At 37.4% G+C, this 19,519-nt stretch overlaps 1 protein-coding gene across 37 annotated transcripts in view; it reads right to left on the bottom strand.

The window, feature by feature from the left end:
- Positions 1–19,519, bottom strand: part of PPEF1 (protein phosphatase with EF-hand domain 1) — a 158,281-nt gene that overhangs the window by 66,612 nt on the left and 72,150 nt on the right. For 22 of the 37 annotated variants that reach the window (XM_086387374.1, XM_086387360.1, XM_086387373.1 and 19 more), the window contains 2 exons: positions 10,171–10,331; positions 2,723–2,837 (listed from right to left, as the gene is read on the bottom strand). The exons of 4 other annotated variants lie outside the window; for them this stretch is intronic. In XM_086387374.1, the coding sequence (XP_086243500.1) occupies positions 2,723–2,837; positions 10,171–10,331 (276 nt within the window). The remainder of the gene's footprint in view (positions 1–2,722; positions 2,838–10,170; positions 10,332–19,519) is intronic. 11 more of the 37 variants (XM_086387389.1, XM_086387393.1, XM_086387392.1 and 8 more) reach the window with 1 other exon arrangement.

Raw genomic sequence — 19,519 nt, 5'->3', positions numbered from 1 at the left:
GGATGCCAAGGTACTCCACAGACCATGAAGAGCTACAGGAATGTCCAGAGGGGTTGCTGCTGCTGTTCTTAATGTTCACTACTATGTGCTGTTGCCACTGGATCCTACAGAGACCCTGGAACTTTTCCGTGATCAGCAAGGCAAGGATAGCACTGGTCACTGGGAGATTTACCAGTCGGCAAAAGCCATTTGTGGAGCTTTCGGCAATATGGAAATCAAGAGAGTCACTGGCTTCATCTTTAGGAGCTTTCAAAATTGTGTCAAATAGAAAAATGTAGTTTGGAAAAAATGTGACTTTTAAATTGTTTCCAATTTCACATTAGGAGCTTTGAAAAGCTCCTATTTAAGGAGAGCAGCCTTAAAATGGGACTGCAGAGATGAGTGGTTCTTAGTTCAAGGCAGATCCCAAGGATCCCCAGTATCTCAGGTTTCTGGGAGATAGTGAGGAACAGGGAAGCCTGACGTGCTGTAGTCCATGGGGTCACAAAGAGTAGGACATGACTTAGCGACTGAACAACAACAAGAATATTAAGAGCATATTAATACTACTTCATACTTAAATCTCATTGCTCTCACTCCAAATCTAAGGAAATAAAAATGGAAGAACTTTACTTATTAGTTAAATATATATTTTTAATTATTTTGTTTTCCTAATTCTCTTCAGGATGACTTGTCTTTCAAAGCTTTGGGTAGTCAGAAGTGTTGTAGCTAGCAAGCTAATAAATGAATTGGTTTCAGCATATTAAGAGTTGAGGTTACAAAGATATAACCAACTTCTAGTTGGACAGCAAAAGATAACACTCGATATATCATGTAAAAGCCACAGAAAGATATTTTCACTGCATATAAAAATATAAGTACATACATGGTTAACTTTTATAATATAAATGTAGACTAAAACACCTATATTTCATGCACATTAAGAACCATGAGCATGTTTAGATGTGCATGTAAAAAAACTGCAGCTGGAAATTAAAATAATGGTAAAGGTTCATCATAATTTCTCTCCCTTTCCTAATACTGTCTTAAACAGAGGATGGTTTTGAAAATGTGGCCCCGATTTTAAATGATGGCCAAATCTTTCTAGGTTCAATCGGGCTATTAAAGACAATTTAATGAAATTTCCTATGCTATGGAAATGTATGAGCCTGGATTTTCCTTCTACCAATGGTGCTATGTGGGAAAAGTCTGGAAATATTAATAAATGCCCAAGATGTATCTTTTAAAAAATGCAACTGTCCAATCAATCCATTCCCTAATCCCTGTCTTGTGATGGAAAATGAAACACCAGTCAGAGCAGTGCATAATGGGACTGGGATAGCAGATATGGGACTGGCTCTAACCTGGGATGCAAAAGATCTGAAATTCTGACTCTGCCACTAACCAGCTGAGTGAGCTGGGGTGGAGAGAAGAGGACAAGTTATTACATAGAAATGCATGGAAGGCAATACCATTTCTGAGCCTCAATTTTATCCATAAGAACAAGGGATAGATCAGCTGACCTCTGTAAGAACCATTCAGTCCTTACACTTTGTGATTCTAGAACTTACATGCCCTCTAATTAATTCATGTCTTCTTCTAAATCCTTTTATGCAAAGACAAGTCTCCAATGGCAACTGGAGGTGTACTAGAAACATACAGGAGCAGATCACGGTCTCTGTTTGGCTTATTATATTACACTTTGAGAGCAAATCTTGCCCTGGCTCCACAGGCTTCATTGGCTGGCCTGGCTTCCTAAGCCTCATAACTCCAAATTCTTTATCTGCATGGAAAGTAAAAGCCAATGAGGCCTTGAATAAAAGTTCCCCCTGCTGAGATGCATCATCTGGTAGGCAGAGATGTGGTAGCCTGATCAGGTTGAAACTGAACCATTAAGGACTCATCAAAAGCCTGAGTCCGGGCATGACATGGAGCATATACTGCTACATCAAGTCTCTGTCACCACTATCAGATGCTAGAAATGGAAATGGTTGAATTAGATTGTCAAATCCATTCTACCTGCCAGAGTAAAAGAAACATGGGCTAATAAGTGATTTGGAAAATAACAATCACTGTGTTGTAACCTAAAGGCTTAATTAGAAGTTAAGAGAATTGCTGTTCCTTCCACACACTCCATTCTCAGACAGTTGCAAGCATGCTGAGCACCAACTGTGTTGAATTTCAATGTGTACTGCTTCCTGAAGCAATATCCTGCCAGGCTGGCCTATATGATAACAAAATCTCAGCTCTTGTTATTTAGAAGAACAAGGAAAAGATTTCTGGGACATTCTCACTCTTCTAAAAGCTGCAGATACCAGCTGAAAAATCTCAAACAGCAGCCGAGGGAAGAGAAGAGTTTAATCTCCACCCTGCCTTGGGCTTTTCCCTTCCCAGCAGAAGTGGCATGCAGAGGCCCATCTAGAAAAAGCAACATGGAACAAAGACAATGATAGCTAGATGGAGAGCAAAGAATGCTTATTCCACCCATGGGTAGTTTTCTGTATTAAAATGCTGCCTGCCTTTATAAAAAGCTAAGAGTTCTTTAATTTCTCACATAATTAATTCCTGCCAGCTGGTATGCAAAACAAAGACAAGATGGGGAACAGTAGTATCATGATAGATAACTCTATATTAACACTTTTCCCTCAATATAGTCCAATTTACACAGTTTTCAAGTTAGGCCAATGATGTAGAACCAAGAGGCTCCTAAATATTAATCTGGCAACTGGGCTCTGGAACTTACCACAGATTGTTATCTCTTTGGATGGAGATGTGTTTGTATGAGTGAAATTCGGCATTTGCTGCAGGACTTTCTTGGTTTCAAACAGCACCTCTAAGACATAATAAGCATGAAGTATCTGTGAGGGTGAAGAGGAAATAGATATAATGAACTAGGAAGAAAGGCATGAGTGCATAGAAAGCAATGTATTATCCTGGCACAGTATCTGGCACATAATAAGCCCTCACTAGAGATTTGTACGGAGAAGGCAATGGCAACCCACTCAAGTACTCTTGCCTGGAAAATCCCATGGATGGAGAAGCCTGGTGGGCTGCAGTCCATGGGGTTGCTAGGAGTCAGACATGACTGAGCAACTTCACTTTCATTTTTCACTTTCCTGCATTGGAGAAGGAAATGGCAACCCACTCCAGTGTTCTTGCCTGGAGAATCCCAGGGACGGGGGAGCCTGGTGCGCTGCCGTCTATGGGATCGCACAGAGTCGGACACGACTGAAACGACTTAGCAGCAGCAGCAACAGCAGAGATTTGTAAGTTGAATGAACGAATGGTTCCTAGCATGTCTATAGTCTCATGTTCTTAATTAACATCACCCATTCACAAAACATTTCTGATGATTCTTGGTCCTTAGAACCCAAGAGAGGAAACAGGGAAAAAAGGAGACTCCCCTGGCCTAAGAAATTAGCAGGCAAAAACATAAAGAATAAAAGGAAAGGCAGGAAGAGAGAAGGAGAAAGAAAAAGAGGGAGAGAAAGATTGGACAAGAGGGGCTTCTTTGCATTTCTGTGCGACTTCCTGCCCCCAGGCTGGAAGCTAGGTGGGGGTGCTGGGTTAGGAGACCTCACAAGGCAGCCAGACAAGCCTCAAGGGACTCCTGAGCCAGGTGTCCCTGCTGTGGCTCAGTATTTGGTACACAGATGTGAGGGTACAAGCCAGCAAGCACATTTATACACAAGTCTAAGTGTAAAACGTACTGCAAAGTCAAGTAAACAATTCCGATTATCTCCTGTGATGACTATTCATTCCTTGGTCTCCTCCAGTTACAGTGTTGATAAAAGCATTGTTTTGGACAGATTTACTGGGTTTTCTCCTCCAGGCTTTTTGGTTTATCATTCTCTTTTTTAATTATAAAATATTCCAAATACATAATCCAAAAAATGATGTAGCTGATACAAACATAGGTTTCTCCAGTGGTCACATATGGATGTGAGAATTGGACTGTGAAGAAAGCTGAGCGCCGAAGAATTGATGCCTTTGAACTGTGGTGTTGGAGAAGACTCTTGAGAGTCCCTTGGACTGCAAGGAGATCCAACCAGTCCATCCTAAAGGAGATCAGTCCTGGGTGTTCTTTGGAAGGACTGATGCTAAAGCTGAAACTCCAATACTTTGGCCACCTGATGCAAAGAACTGACTCATTGGAAAAGATTCTGATGCTGGGAGGGATTGGGGGCAGGAGGAGAAGGAGACACCAGAGGATGAGATGGCTGGATGGCATCACTGACTCAATGGATGTGAGTCTGAGTGAACTCCGGGAGTTGGTGATGGACAGGAAGGCCTGGCATGCTGCGATTCATGGGGTCACAAAGAGTCGGACACGACTGAGTGACTGAACTGAACTGAATACCACTTTATGGTCAGAAATGTTTGTACCTGTATTGTCCAATGCAGTAGAAACTGGTCACATGGGGCTATTGACCACTTGAAATGGGGCTAGTCAAAACTGAGACATAATATAAGCACAAAATACACACTGGATTTTAAAGATTTAGTATGAAAAAAAAGTAAAATATCTCATTAAAAACTTTTAATACGATTACATATTAAAATGATAATTTTACATGTTGGAATACATAAAACACATTATTAAAATTAATTTCACTTTTTTCTTTTCACTTTTATAATATTGACTACTGATGGTTTAGTTGCTAAGTTGTGTCTGACTTGCAACCCCATGGACTGTAGCCCGCCAGGCTCCTCTGTCCATGGGATTCTCCAGGCAAGAATACTGGAGTGGGTTGCCATTTCCTTCTCCAGGGGATCTTCCCGACCCAGGAATCGAACCTGGGTCTCCTGCATTGCAGTCAGATTCTTTACCTACTGAGCTATGAGGGAAGCCTAATATTGACTACTAGAAGATTTTAAATATGTATGTGGATCACATTATATTTCTATTGGACAGCACTGACTGGTTTAGATTATTGGAGGCTAAGAGAGGTTGTTATCTACATACTGTTCAGATAATGCTTTAGGTGAGCTTCCTAGATGGCTCAGTGGTAAAGAATCTGCCTGCCAAGCAGGAGATGCGGGGTTTGATTCCTGGGTTGGAAAGATCCCCTGGAGGAGGGCATGGCAACCCACTCCAGTATTCTTGCCTGGAGAATCCCATGGACAGAGGAGCCTGGCAGGCTACAGTCTATGGGGTCACAAACAGCTGGACACAACTTAGGGACTAAATAACAACAACAATGCTTTGGGTATCAGATTTAGGACAGATGGAACCCTTTGGAACAATCCTATCTCATGGTGTCCTGAAGTTTCCATTTCCAATTAAAATAATGAAATTATTTTCTAATCAAAAATATTTAAGTTTGGAGACTTTTCATGATTAAATAATTAAAACAACAACAACAACAACAGGAAGCAGGATTTGAAGCAACGTGAGAATTAGGAAGAAAGAGAAGGGACCCTGGATGTTGATTAGTAGGGAGCAAGCCCTATTTCCTGTCTCCCCACACCTAATGGACTGATAAGGATTCCCCCCACAAAAGCATTTTAAATCTATTCAACCTGATAGGGTGAGTCAAATCTTGAATGTAACCTTTCCTTTAGCCACATTTTAAAGGAACAGGCAAAACACTTTGATAAAATGATTTACTAATATATGAACTGGCATTTATTTAATTTACTGATTCCTAAAACTGGCTTCAGTGTTACCTTAGCTTGCCACTGTAGACTTTTTGGACCATTTGTAGCATTAATAAGAGTAACTGCTGCCTGAAAAGGCAGCTGTTTTAAGTTAAATTAACAAATATTCATTGAGGATATATTGCAACAACAGAAAATTCCTATTATGAAAATAGTTTTTCTGGGTCCTTTTTCAATTGTCTAAAATCACGTTGGTTATATTAGTCCCTACAGAGCCAGTGTACTTCTCTTTCAATAGCATTTTAATTGTGTTTACAATTGCAATATTAAATACTACTCAAAAGAGTTAACTCATGTTGGTTTATATGCTTATAAATATATTCAGATTAAATGGCAACTCAAATAAAATATTCACATTCTTTTTAAGGCACTTAGAGAGGAAAATAGTACTTTTAAAGGATTTTCTTTTTTAAAAAGTAACTAGGGAATTCCCTGGCTTCCCAGTGGTTAGGACTCCATGCTTTCACTGCTGAGGGTGTGGGTTCAAGCTCTCGTTAGGGAACTAAGAGCTCGCAAGCTGTGCAGCATGGCCAAAAAGAAAAGCAACTAGTTTTTAAACAGAAAAAGAAAAGTTCTTTGTAAAGTTGAAATACAAATTTAAATAGCAAAAAGAAGCATAACAATGAAAAGCAATTCTCCTTCTTTGCCAGACATCAGTCCCCTTTCCCTATCCCACAAAACAGCCACTGTTTGGAGTATCTTTCCAAAAAATATTCTATGTACTTGCCAGCCTATAAAAATCAATATAACTACATATGAATATGTAAACATATAATATAAGCACATAATTCCTTAAATAACATGTGGTATATTCACACAAAGGAATATTATTCAACCAAAAATAGGAATGAGGTACTGATACATGCTACAGTATGACTGAACCTTGAAAACATTATGCCAAGGAGAAGCCACCAGGCACAAAAGGCTACATATGATTCCATTTATATAAATGTCCAGATTAGGCAAATCTGTAGAGACAGAAGGTAAACTGGTAGTTGACAGGGGCTAGGGAGAAGGGAGAAATGGGAAGTAACTGCTTAATGGGTACCAGGCTTTGTTTTGAGGATGATAAAAATGTTCTGGAATTAGACAATGGTGATGGTTGTACAACACCGGGAATATACTAAAAACCAATGAATCATACACTTCATTTAAATTGGTTTAAAAAATCAATTTTATGTTATGTGACTTTTATCTTAATTTTAAAAAACCAATATATATATATATATATATAATGCTTATTAATTTTGTTTAACAAATAGGAACACACTGTACACTATGTTGAATCTTTTCGTCTTTCCTTAACAACACAATCTTTTCATTTTTATAAAATCAAAACTGTCTATCTTTTCAGAGCTCCTTGGATTTTGGTCTTATCTTTTACATCCTTGAGCATATTAAGCGTACTTACTTTAAAGTCTGAGTCTGATAATGCCATTATCTAAAAACTCTATAGGTTTGTTTGCACTGTTTGTGGTTCACCTAAGTTTTCTTTCGTGAATCTTGCATCTTCCTATGCTTGGTTAACACTTGTATTAAGTTCTGGATATTGTATATGAAAACTTGAAGAAATAACTTGAAGCCTATTTTCTTACAGAAAGGATTTATATTTTCTTTTGGCAGGTGGCTAGGAGCATTAGCTGTCCAGGATGATCTCAATTTTAGGAATTAGATGATTGAAAATTTTGCTTCAGACCCTACAGAGCCAGTACTTTTCACTCACTCTTACTCCTAGGGTATGCCCTTAAGGTCAAAGTGATGGTTTCGGGGTGATGTCAGAAAATAATGGAGCAGGTAGTTCCAAGATCCCATCCCTCTGCAGAAACACTGAAAAATCAAGCCAAAAAAACAGATCGAACAAACAAACCAGTCAGATCCAAATTCATCAGAACTCTGGAAAATAGTCAAAGCTCACAGCAACCAAGGAAATGCTGAATCAAGAAAGAGACAACTTAAATATGGTTCAGTCAATCACCTGGTGGCTCAGATGGTAAAGAATCTGCCTGCAACGCAGGAGTCCCAGGTTCAATCCCTGGGTCAAGAAGATCCTCTGGAGAAGAGAATGGCTGCCTACCCACTCCAGTACTCTTGCCTGGAGAATTCCATGGACAGAGGTACAGTCCATGGGGTCACAAAGAGACACAACTGAGCAACTAACACACTAAGTAGAAAGCAAAGGCTATGACAGATTTGTAAACAGTCAAGCCAAGTGGTAAAGGAGTAGTATACCAACACAGAGCCAGTCTGCAGAGACTAGATTTTTCGTCCTTCCCTTCTTTCTTTTCCCCTTTCCTCCTTCCTTCCTCTGGCCTTTCTCTCTCTTTCTTTCTTTCTTAATGGCTCTTGGTGTTCAAGGAAATCCTTATCAAAACATTAAGTGAGTACAGGCTAAAAGAAAAGAAATTTCAGGGGATTTCCCTGGTGGTCCAATGGTTAAGACTCCACACTTCTACTTCAGGGGCACAGGTTCAATCACTGGACAGGGAACTAAGATCCTACATGTTGCACGGTATGGCCAAAAAAATAAAAATATTAATAAAAGTAATAATAAATAAAACTAAAAAAGAAAAGAAACTTCAGATACCCCTCATACAACTATACCTAAAAGACATCTACAGAATACTCCACCCAACAACAGCAGACTACACATCTTTACAAGGGCTCATGGAACATTCTCCAGGACAGACCAGATGTTAGGCCACAAAATAAGCCTCATTACATTCTAAAAAACTGAAATCACACAGAGTATCTTCTCTGACCACAATGGAATGAAACTAGAAATCAGTAACAGAAGGAAAACTGGAAAATTCACAAATATGTGGAAATTAAACAACGTACTTTTGAACAACTGATGGGTTAAAGAAGAAATCACAAGGGAAATGAGAAAATACTTTGAGATCAACAAAAATGAAAACATAACATACCAAAATTTATGGGATACAGTGAAAACAATGCTTAGCAAGAAATGTATGGCTGTAAATGCCTACAAAAACAAAGAAAAATCTCAAATGAAAGCCTAACTTAATGCTTAAGGAGCTAGAAAAAGAAGAGCAAATTAAACTGAAAGCCAGCAGAAGAACTAGAGTGCAGATAATTAAATAGAGAACCAAAAAATAAAAGAGACAATCAACAAAACCAAAAGTTGGATCTTTGAAAAGAGCTACAAAGTTGAGAAAATTTTACCTAGACTGGCCAAGAAAAAAGAGAGAAAAAGCAAATAACTATAATCAGAAATGAAAATGGGGACATTACCACTGACCTAAAAGAAATAAAAAGAATTACAAGAGAATATTATGAACAATTGCATACTAACAAATTAGATAACTTAAAAAGATGAAAGGGACAAATTCCTGGAAACACACAAATTATCAAGACTTACTCAAGAAGAAATACAAAATCTGAACACATCTAGAACAAGCAGAGATTGAATCAGTAATCATAAAGTGCAAGACCCAAGAGCTTCACTGGTGAACTCTACAAAACATTTAAAGAAGTAACACCAATCCTTCTCAAACTCTTCTAAAATACAGAAGAGTAGGAAGCAATTCCTGACTCATTCCATGAGGCCAGTATTATCTTGATATCAAAACCAGATAAAGACACCACCGGAAAAGAAAATACAAACCAATATCCCTTACGAATAAAATGTAAAAATCCTCAACAAAACACTAGCAAACCAAATCCAACAGAATTTTTAAAGAATTACATACAATGACTGTGGGATTTATTCCAGGAATATAAGGGCGGTTCAACATAAGAAAACTAATCAGTGTAATACACAGCATTACTAGAATGAAGGGGGAAAAAAACACACAATAATCTCCACTGATGCAGAAAAAGCATTTGACAAATTCCAACACCTTTTCATGATAAAGCCACTCAGAAGACTAGGAATAGAAGGAAACTTCCTCAACTTGATAAGCATCATTTATCAAAAAAAAAAAAAAAAAATACAGAATATTAGCCAGACATTAAAATAAAGGAGTACTGAAACATAGTATGCCATGAATGAACCTTAAAAACATTATGCGAAGGGAAAGCAGCCACATACAAAAGGAAACATATTATATAATTCCATTTGTATGAAACGTTCTGAATAGAAAAATCCATAGAAAGTAGAACAGTGATTGCCTGGAGTGGAGGAGGAGGGAATGGTAATGGGTGTGGCACTTCTTTGGGAGGCAAAGAAAATGTTCTGGAATTTGATATTAGTGATTGTTGCACAATCTTGTGAGTATACTAAAAAGCACTGAATCATACACTTTAAAATGGTGAATTTTATAGTATGTGAATTACATCTCATAAAAAGAACAAGGAAATACTGTGAGCCTATAGACAGAAAGGAGGTTTTTGTGCACCTTAAGAAACTTCTATTTAAATGGTTAAACAAAGCAGAGGGTAGCGCTCACTTTATGTGAAGTTTTTTCCCCAAGGGAATGCATTTCTGCTGTAGTGTTTTCATTCATTCAATAGATAGTTATTGAACACATGTTATGTACAAGAATAAGGACAGTATCTGCTTCCACTTGCCTGTTGTTGCTTGAAGGCCTCAATAAGTAAATCAATGTCCGTAAAAGTGAGAGGAAACTGCAGCCGAGGACCACAGTAGGAGTCTGGGATTTCTATCAACCCCAAATAGTCTTGTCTATCCTTGTCCTGGATGCTGCTACCAAAAAGGCGAGTTACTAATCCTGGAAATGGAAAGACAGGAAAGGGCGGGGGAATCAACATTCCCATACTTAAAATACAATTGATACCTTCTTGAGTATCTAGCCCATGTAAAGCACTGTGTTAAATGTTACACATACCAAGATATCCCACACATAACCATGAGGAATGACTTGTTCTGAGATCAGTAGGTATATTCACATGAATCATCATTATTCCTTCCTGGGTGGACATTTTACCAAAGCAGTGAGTTCATTAGTGAGGAGGAGAGGATGGCGCACAGAGAAAACTGATCAATCAAGGTATTTTGATGCTCTGAAGGGCTTTCCAAGTGGCTCAGTGGTAAAGAATCTGTCTGCCAACGCAGAAGACTCAGGTTCTATCCCTGGTCTGGGTACATCCCCTGGAGAAGGAAACGGCAAGCAACCCACTCCAGTATTCTTGCCGACCAAATCTCATGGACAGAGGAGTCTGCCAGGCTGAAGACCATGGGATAGCAAAGAGTTGGACACGAGTGAGTGACTGAGCACAGCACAGCTCCAGTTCTACCTTTTTTTTTTTTTTTTTGCACACTCTAATATCTTAGAGTTTTACAAATGAGGCTGAAGATGCATTGTATTTGATTCAAACATCTGTAACTTTTCAGGATCCACAGAAAATTAAATGGCAACATTCAATTTTTTCCTGTTAAATACTTCAAATTTTACTTAGCTGTAACTGATTTGTTTCTCTCATCACATAAAAATAAATTTTCTGACATGATTTTTCTTTCTTCTTGGTAACAAAGTAGATAAAGTTACATGACCAAACACAGGCAGAAATTCCCAAAGGGCCTCTCTCTGGCAGAGAAATTTCTGTGTAACAGATTACCTGCACTGCTCATTTCAGTAGGTGCTGAAACCCAGGATCTCTTTCTTGCTAGACTGCCTATGAAACAAGAAGAGAAATCTGGCCAATTCAGGTGGAGAAAGATGAAAAGGGATATGGCAGACTGATTGCAAAAGTATCCCCCATTCTCTATTCCAACCTCTGGTCATGCCCTTTTTAAATAAGATTCTGCAGCCACCCTCATTCAGAGCCTCTTTCTCCAGTCCTTGAAGCTGGGTTGGGTTTGTGACTTGAGTTCGATTGAAGAATGTGGTGGAAATGTTATGTATCAGTTCTAAACCAAGGCCTCACGGCGCCTTGTATGCTTCCATGAAAGCATGCCACTCCCACAAAGCCAGTCTACTGAAAGGTCCAAGATCATGCAGAACAGAACTGAGTCATCCTAGCCAAGGACACCTAGATCAGCCACCAGCCAGCAGACCTGCAAACACATGAGTGAACTCCAGCCAAGACCTGAAAAACTCCCAAATCAAGTCTGCCGAGATCTGTAGAAGTGCTCAACTAATCTGTAGACTTGTGAGCAGAAAGAAATGTTTATTACAGGCTACTGAGTTATTGTGGTTGTTTAATACACAGTATTATTGTGGTAACAGATAAGTGACATGGAGGATGATAACATACTCTTCAATTCATTAACACTGAATTGCTACTAAGCTCATTAATCAGAAGCTCTCTATAGGCTTGGAAGGTACAATGTCAGCAGATATAGACAGAAAACACCGCTTTTCATAATTCAGTTAGAATGAGAGATTACAATTAAAAACTAAATGAAATTTCCTTCTACAGTCATTATATTTGGTAATTTTAAAATGCTTTCTAAATTATTGTGTACCCCAATATTTTGGGGGGACAGTTGATGATGCTTTATAAGAAATTAAATTTAGGAGTAACAATGTCTGTCTTCACTGAGATACAGCAGAGGCTATTTTTCTCATTTGGATACGGTTTGAAATTTGAAAAAAATTACTATTTCATTTTATGTTTGAAAACTAGAAATGCAGAGAAGCTTCATAAATTTTATCTCAGGTTCCTTTTGTAGGCAGAAAAGCCAAAATATTCTACCTATCTTAATGATCATTTCTACTTGGTAGTCTTTCTTAGAATTGCAGTTTACTAAAAAAACAAACAAAAAAACCCTTTCCTCTTAACTCTACATACTGAAAAATTAAGCTCTTCTTGGGAAAACACAACAAACAAACAAAACCAAAAACAACCCTGTAGTTTCACTATATCATTTTAAAACTAACTAACTGAGTAATCCCAACTGGTGAGGTATAAACAAGAAGTGACTCTCTTTTCCCGATCACTGCCTTCACCAGTGTTCTGTCAAATTTCCCTTTCTCATCAGCTAAGTGACACATCATGTCAATGCCATCAGTTCTGGTTATTAAAACTCAGTCATGTTATTTAAGACCATAGTAAAAATATTGTTTTTCTTCTTCAAAAGAAATACAATTTGGTCCTTCCTTTCATGCATCTGATGATTCTCACTTCTTTTAAGTTCAGTGATAAATACATGAAAAAGCACCATTTCCCTAAACCTATTCTTAATCAAAACTGCTCAATATAAAGTATCAGTAAACATCAAGTCATAATCCTTCTGCTGTTTTTTATCCACATAAAAAAGAATAAAATAGATTCTCTTCCAAATATGGGTAGCTAATGTGGGTCAATATATGAAAACAATCAAAAGCTTTAACATTTCTAATTTACGTACTATCCTTCTGGGCTGTAACTATTGTAACAAGTAATAATAATCTAATGAATGCCAGCAACATAAGAATATTTGCAAAACATATAATTAGAATTAATCCTTACCTATTTGGTTTACAATTCTATCAACGTGAATCTACAGTAATTAAATATAATAAAATCCTGAATTACAATAGAATTATGCCTTTACAAGTTGTTCTAAAGAAAATACCTCACAAATACCCCCTACATACAATCTTTTCTTTTACCCAGTACAGACTCAAAATCTGGACAGGGAAAAATCTAAAGCCCATAATTTAAAAAAAAAAAAACAACACAATTTCTGCCTCTACCACCCACATGTCACTTTGAAAACAAGCTCCAGACATTGCTGGAAAAAGAAAATCACCAACTGAACCATGTTTATAGTTACTTCATTTCTGAATTATGAATCTGGATTAAAACCTTGAGTGTCCATACAGTAAGTTAAATAGATGTCAAAATGACATTTTTTAAAATTCAACACCTGTTCTTGATTTTTTAAAAAAACTCAAACAACTAGGAATGGAAGGCTACCTCCTTAATATGTATTTTTTAAATGCCCACTTTCACTGTTTCATTTTAACACTGTTCTGCTATCTCCAGCAAATACAATAAACCATGAAGCAAAAATAAGAGCAGTGACTACTGGAAAGAAAGATACAAAAATAAACTTACTTTAGATATTGAAATATCTAAACTCAAGGAAATCAACTGAAAAACTTCCAGAATTGATAGGAGAATTAAAATAGTACAGAGGTTAATCTCACTGGTTTGAACCACAGCTCCACCACTGATAAGATGAGTAACTTTGTGAGACTACCTTTGTAAGACTTAGTATTATAAAGACGGATGATAATAATATTAATTCCACTGGCTTGTCATGAAAACTAAATGAAATATCTGAAGCACTTGAAGACATGGCACATGGTATTTAGTAAATATCAGTAATAATAAAAATTATTATTTAATGTTACTGTAAATAGTAACACAGTATAAAATAAACAGAAACCAAAAGCTTTATTAAATACTAATCCGGTCCCATCACTTCATGGGAAATAGATGGGGCAACAGTGGAAACAGTGTCAGACTTTATTTTTTGGGCTCCAAAATCACTGCAGATGGTGATTGCAGCCATGAAATTTAAAGACGCTTACTCCTTGGAAGGAAAGTTGTGACCAACCTAGATAGCATATTCAAAAGCAGAGACATTACTTTGCTAACAAAGGTCCATCTAGTCAAGGCTATGGTTTTTCCTGTGGTCATGTATGGATGTGAGAGTTGGAATGTGAAGAAAGCTGAGCACTGAAGAATTGATGCTTTTGAACTGTGGTGTTGGAGAAGACTAGCGAGTTGCTTGGACTGCAAGGAGATCCAACCAGTACATTTTGAAGGAGATAAGCCCTGGGATTTCTTTGGAAGGAATGATGCTAAAGCTGAAACTCCAGTACTTGGGCCACCTCATGCGAAGAGTTGACTCATTGGAAAAGACTCTGATGTTGGGAGGGATTGGGAGCAGGAGGAGAAGGGGATGACAGAGGATGAGATGGCTGGATGGCATCACTGACTCAATGGACGTGAGTCTGAGTGAACTCTGGGAGTTGGTGATGGACAGGGAGGCCTGGCGTGCTGCGATTCATGGGGTCGCAAAGAGTTGGACACGACTGAGTGACTGAACTGAACTGAATAATCATTAGGTTGAGATAGTGGGGAAAATATCTTATGACAGCAACAAAAAATATAAAATACCTGGCTTGATAGGACATTTTGATTGATCTGGGAAGTAGAAAGAGAAGTCAAAATAACACTTTCACTCACTCCATCCCACTCCCCACTTCCACCAGCCTCTGTTAAAACCACTGCTATTAATATATATAGGCTTTCTACCTGTGAGAGGAGGCTAATGCGAAAAAGCAACCTGGGGAATGGATGTGTAGAGTCTCCCCATCAAGTCCTATGGATTAGTTTTGAGCAAGCAGTAGGACATGCAGATCACCTCTCACCTCTGGAACACTTAGAATATCTCAGGGTACTCGGTGGCTCAAAGTCAAAACCATTAATCTGGCCCTCGTATCTGGAAATGTTAAAGTGACCTTGTGGTCCCTAAATATATCCTGCTTAAGGGTCACAGCACTTCCGCCAAACAGGCCTAGGTACATTTGGGACATTCCCACAAAAAAGGGCTAACAGAAAGCAACCTACAGTAATGTACAGCATGGTGACTCTAGTTAACAATATTCTACTCCATATTAAAAAGTGCCAAGAGAGTGTATTTTAAAAGTTCTCACCACACACACAAAATTATAACTGTCTTTGATGCATGTATCATTAAATAACTAACACTGTGGTAATCATTTTGCAATATATACATATATTAAATCATCATACTTTACACCTTAAATGTATGTAAGATTATGTGTTAATTATATTTTAATAAAGCTGGAAAAAAAATTTTAAGTGAAATTAACATATAGCAATAATATGTAAATCTCTTTTTCTGATACATATAATAACTAAATCAGTATGATTCATGGACTATATAACAGAGAGATGTATAAGATAACAGACAACCCAGAAATATATCCTATTACACATTTTTAAATGAATATATTGAACATTATAAAAGAGTCACTACAAATTACAATGAAAAGATACATTATGAAATAAATGTAGGAAAAATTAGGTAAACTACTTGGACATTTGCTTTGCAGTTGTGTTTTTTAATTATTCTCAACTACTAGGCATCAAAATTTCCTTGTTAGTTTGTCAAAAATTCAAAATCTATGAAATGTTAACATTTTTAAATTCAAATCATAAAAAACTAGAAAAATAGGCATAGTCATCCACATTTGAAATATTTTAGGGCCTTCTAAGTTAAAACCAGGAGTCACAAAGAAAGATATTTAGGATTCATTTTGATATTTGGCAAAACTAATACAATTATGTAAAGTTTAAAAATAAAATAAAATTAAAAAAAAGAAAGATATTTAGACTTGAAAAGAAAAATATTTTAAATAATTAATGGATGAAAATTTCCTAAACCTGACAAAAATATCAACTTCGATATAACAGAAGCTCAGTAAACCCCACTCAGGATAAATAAAAACGAAACCTCATCAAGGCATTTTATGGTTAAAACACTATTTTTCAATGATGTCACTTTGGTTATTTTGTTTCTTCCCCACCTCCTTCAGATGATAGAAGGGGACGATAGAGGATGAGATGGCTGGATGGCATCACCAACTCAATGGACATGAGTTTGGGTAAACTCCGGGAGTTGGTGATGGACAGGGAGGCCCGGCGTGCTGCAGTTCACGGGGTCGCAAAGAGTCGGACACGACTGAGTGACTGAACTGAACTGAATACAATTAAGTTCACTTGTCACAGTGTGTATTCTATTTGGGAATCACATTCTCTCTTTCCTCCTGTTTTTAATTATTTTTTTAGGGATGTGAAATATTACTATGGTTCTAAGAATCAGAACTACAAAAAAGGTATTCTCAGAGAAATGTCACTTTTCTCTCATCCCTCCTACCTAATCCCCATTCTACCTGTTCTTTCTTCCCTGCTCCCACTCATCCCTCCATTCCCTCATTCCCTGTAGGTAAATATTGCCTTTCATTTCTGATTTATCCTGTAGGTTTCTTCTGTATTTTTACACAAATGAGCATACACACACACACTCATATCAGGCAAAGGTTTCTTAAGCAGGATACAGAAAACATTAACCATAAAAGAAAAAAACTGTTCTACATTAAAATCAAGAATGTCTACTCATCAGAAGATACCACTTAAAGACTAAGGGGATGGATAAAAGTCCTAGATGGGGATCAATATTTGCAATAAATTTATCTAACAAAGATTCACAGTCTCATATTCAGAATACTTACAGAACTCCTACAAATTGGTAAGAAAAAGGCAGATAATCCAAAAGAAAAATGAGTAAAAGACCTGAACAGGCATTTTGACAAAACCAGATGTCCACATGACTGTTAAACATTCAAACAGGTGAGCAACTTCTCTGCTCACCAGGGAAATGCCAATTAAAGCAGAAATGTGGTATCACTACATACCCACCAGAATGGCTAACATGAAAAGGACTGATAACTTCAAGTGTTGATGAAGACACTGAACTACTAGAACTCTCCTACACTATTGGCAGTATAACTTGTAACAACAATTTTGTAAAACTGTTTATCAGTACCAAATAAGGCTGAACATATGTATGCCCTGTAACTGCAAATCTCCTTTCCTGGGTTGTGGTACATCTTTATAAATAAGTGAAAGTGAAAGTGGAGTCGCTCAGTTGTGTCCAACTCTTTGCGACCCCATGGACTGTGGTCTACCACACGTCCATGGGATTTTCCAGGCAAGGGTACTGGAGTGGGTTGCCATTTCCTTCTCCAGAGGATCTTCCCGACCCAGGGATTGAACCCAGGTCTACAATGCTGTAGGCAGACGCTTTACCATCTGAATGCTGCTGCTACTGCTCCTTCAAGAGATGGATCTTTCCTAACCCCTTTGAATCTGCACCTAGTCCTGTGGCTTGTTTTAACTAAGAGGATATGGCAGAACTGATTTTGTGTGAGCAGAGGCCCAAAGAGGCTTGCTGCTTCTCCCTTTGCCCTCTTGGGATCCAGAGGCCATGTGAATAAGTCCAGGAAATACTGTTGGGCAGAGGCTACATGAGGAAAAGTGAGATATCCAAGTTCATAGCTAACATCAAACTTCCACACGTGTGAATAAAACCATTTGGACCTCCCTCCCCAACCCGGCTATGCTGAGTAAGCCCAGCTGATCACAGACAACACACAAGCCATCCCCACTGAGCCCTGTTCAAACCGACAGAATCACAAGCAAAAAAAATGGCTGTTGTTTTTAAGCACTAAATTTTGGGGGGCGGGGGGGGGCTGGTTGTTATACAGCAATAGATAACTGAAAATGAATATACAGCAAAAGAAAATAATACATGTGTTCACTAAAAAGGACAGGTACAAGAATGTGCATAGTAGTACCATTTAAATTATCAAAACTGAAAACTCAAATGTCTATAAACAGTAGAATGGATAAATTTTGGTATATTCATAAAACTAATTATTATTCAGCAATAAGAATGACCAGATGGATGACTCTCACAAATACAAAGTCGAGTAAAAGAAGCAAAACTATACGCTTTCATTTATACAGAGAAGTTCAAAAACAAGCAAAACTAACCTAGGAGGCAGAAAAGTAGTGACGGGGTGCAGAGACTGGGTGGTGAGTATAGGAAGATGGGAGGCGGTTTCTGTGGTTATGATGATGTTATACTTCTTGCTCTGGGGGCATGTTACAAGGCTGAGTTTACTCTGAGAAAATTTATTAAATAATATATTTATCATTTGTGTACTTTTCTGTAATGTGTATGCTTTTCTTCCAGAGAAGTTTATATAAGATTATAAACTGCTGTCTCCTTCTCTGATAAAATTTTAAAAATATTTTTAAATCACTTACAGAATTTTTTTAAAAGCACATTTTAAAAAATACAGAGCCTGAGTAAATATCTTTGGGCTGGAACCCAGCCATCTGTAGTTACGAATCTCCATTAAGTGATTCTGATGCATAGTCCAGATTAAAATATTAGGTCATTAGCAGAAGAGGGCTATTTCATTTCATCATTATTATATTTCCTCTCAGAAATGTTTTTGCCAAAGAACATGAAGCACAAAAAACTGTCTTCAAATTGTAATTATCTAAAAGAAAAAAAAAATGGCAAAATGCCCACTTCTACCCACTCCCCACTCCTCCAGTTTGGCTATTCTACCATTCAGAAACCTTCCACAGATCATTAAATGCTTCAATTAGTTTCACACATATGTACTTAGCTCAGAGCGTACCATTAAAACACCATTCTTTTGCCACTTTGAAGGGCGCCCGATAGATTAAAAGATGCTCTTAGATGTCATACACATTTTTAACTAGAGCAAAAAATGGCTGGTCCAAATTAAAGAATAGGTTTCTAAGTCAAGTGTCTACCTTGACAATAACAATAGGCAGATTAATTTGCAAGAGGAATACATGACTTGTGAATAACTATAATTTTAAAATCATTTTGAATCACACTTATATTGTCTATATCTGAAATGATTTATTTAGTCATCATTCCAGAAGGACTAAATAAATGACAGATAAATAGATAGACAGACTGACAGATAGCTAGCTAGCTATGGAGAAAACAGAAATATGATGGTGCCCACTGTGTTTAATCTTCCATACCCCCTCAGATCTGTTTCATGAAATATTCAAGATATTTTGATCTCTCAGCACAAAAGTTCTGTGGATAAAAAATAAGATCTTTACTAAGTTACTATTGTACATCTTTAGGTTGTGGTTCAGAGAAGATACTCAACATACTAATGTAGAATGAAATCTAATTCTTTTTTTTTTAATAAAAAAACTAAATGGTCAATTTAGTTGACACCAATCAGGGATGGAAAAAGCCAGTTGAACTGATTTTACCAGTTGTTTGGTGTCACATAGACAATATCTTTTTAATTTCTTAGTGTTCTCCCATTTTCAAGAGTTGACATTCCTTGATGAAACAATTCAATATTTA

The sequence above is a fragment of the Bos grunniens genome, chromosome X (genome assembly GCF_055505025.1).
Source record: "Bos grunniens cultivar Pamir isolate PY7600 chromosome X, Bosgru_T2T1.0, whole genome shotgun sequence".
Lineage (NCBI taxonomy): Eukaryota > Metazoa > Chordata > Mammalia > Artiodactyla > Bovidae > Bos > Bos grunniens.
Note: the sequence above shows the minus strand (reverse complement) of the source record. Positions and strands in the feature narration are given on the sequence as shown.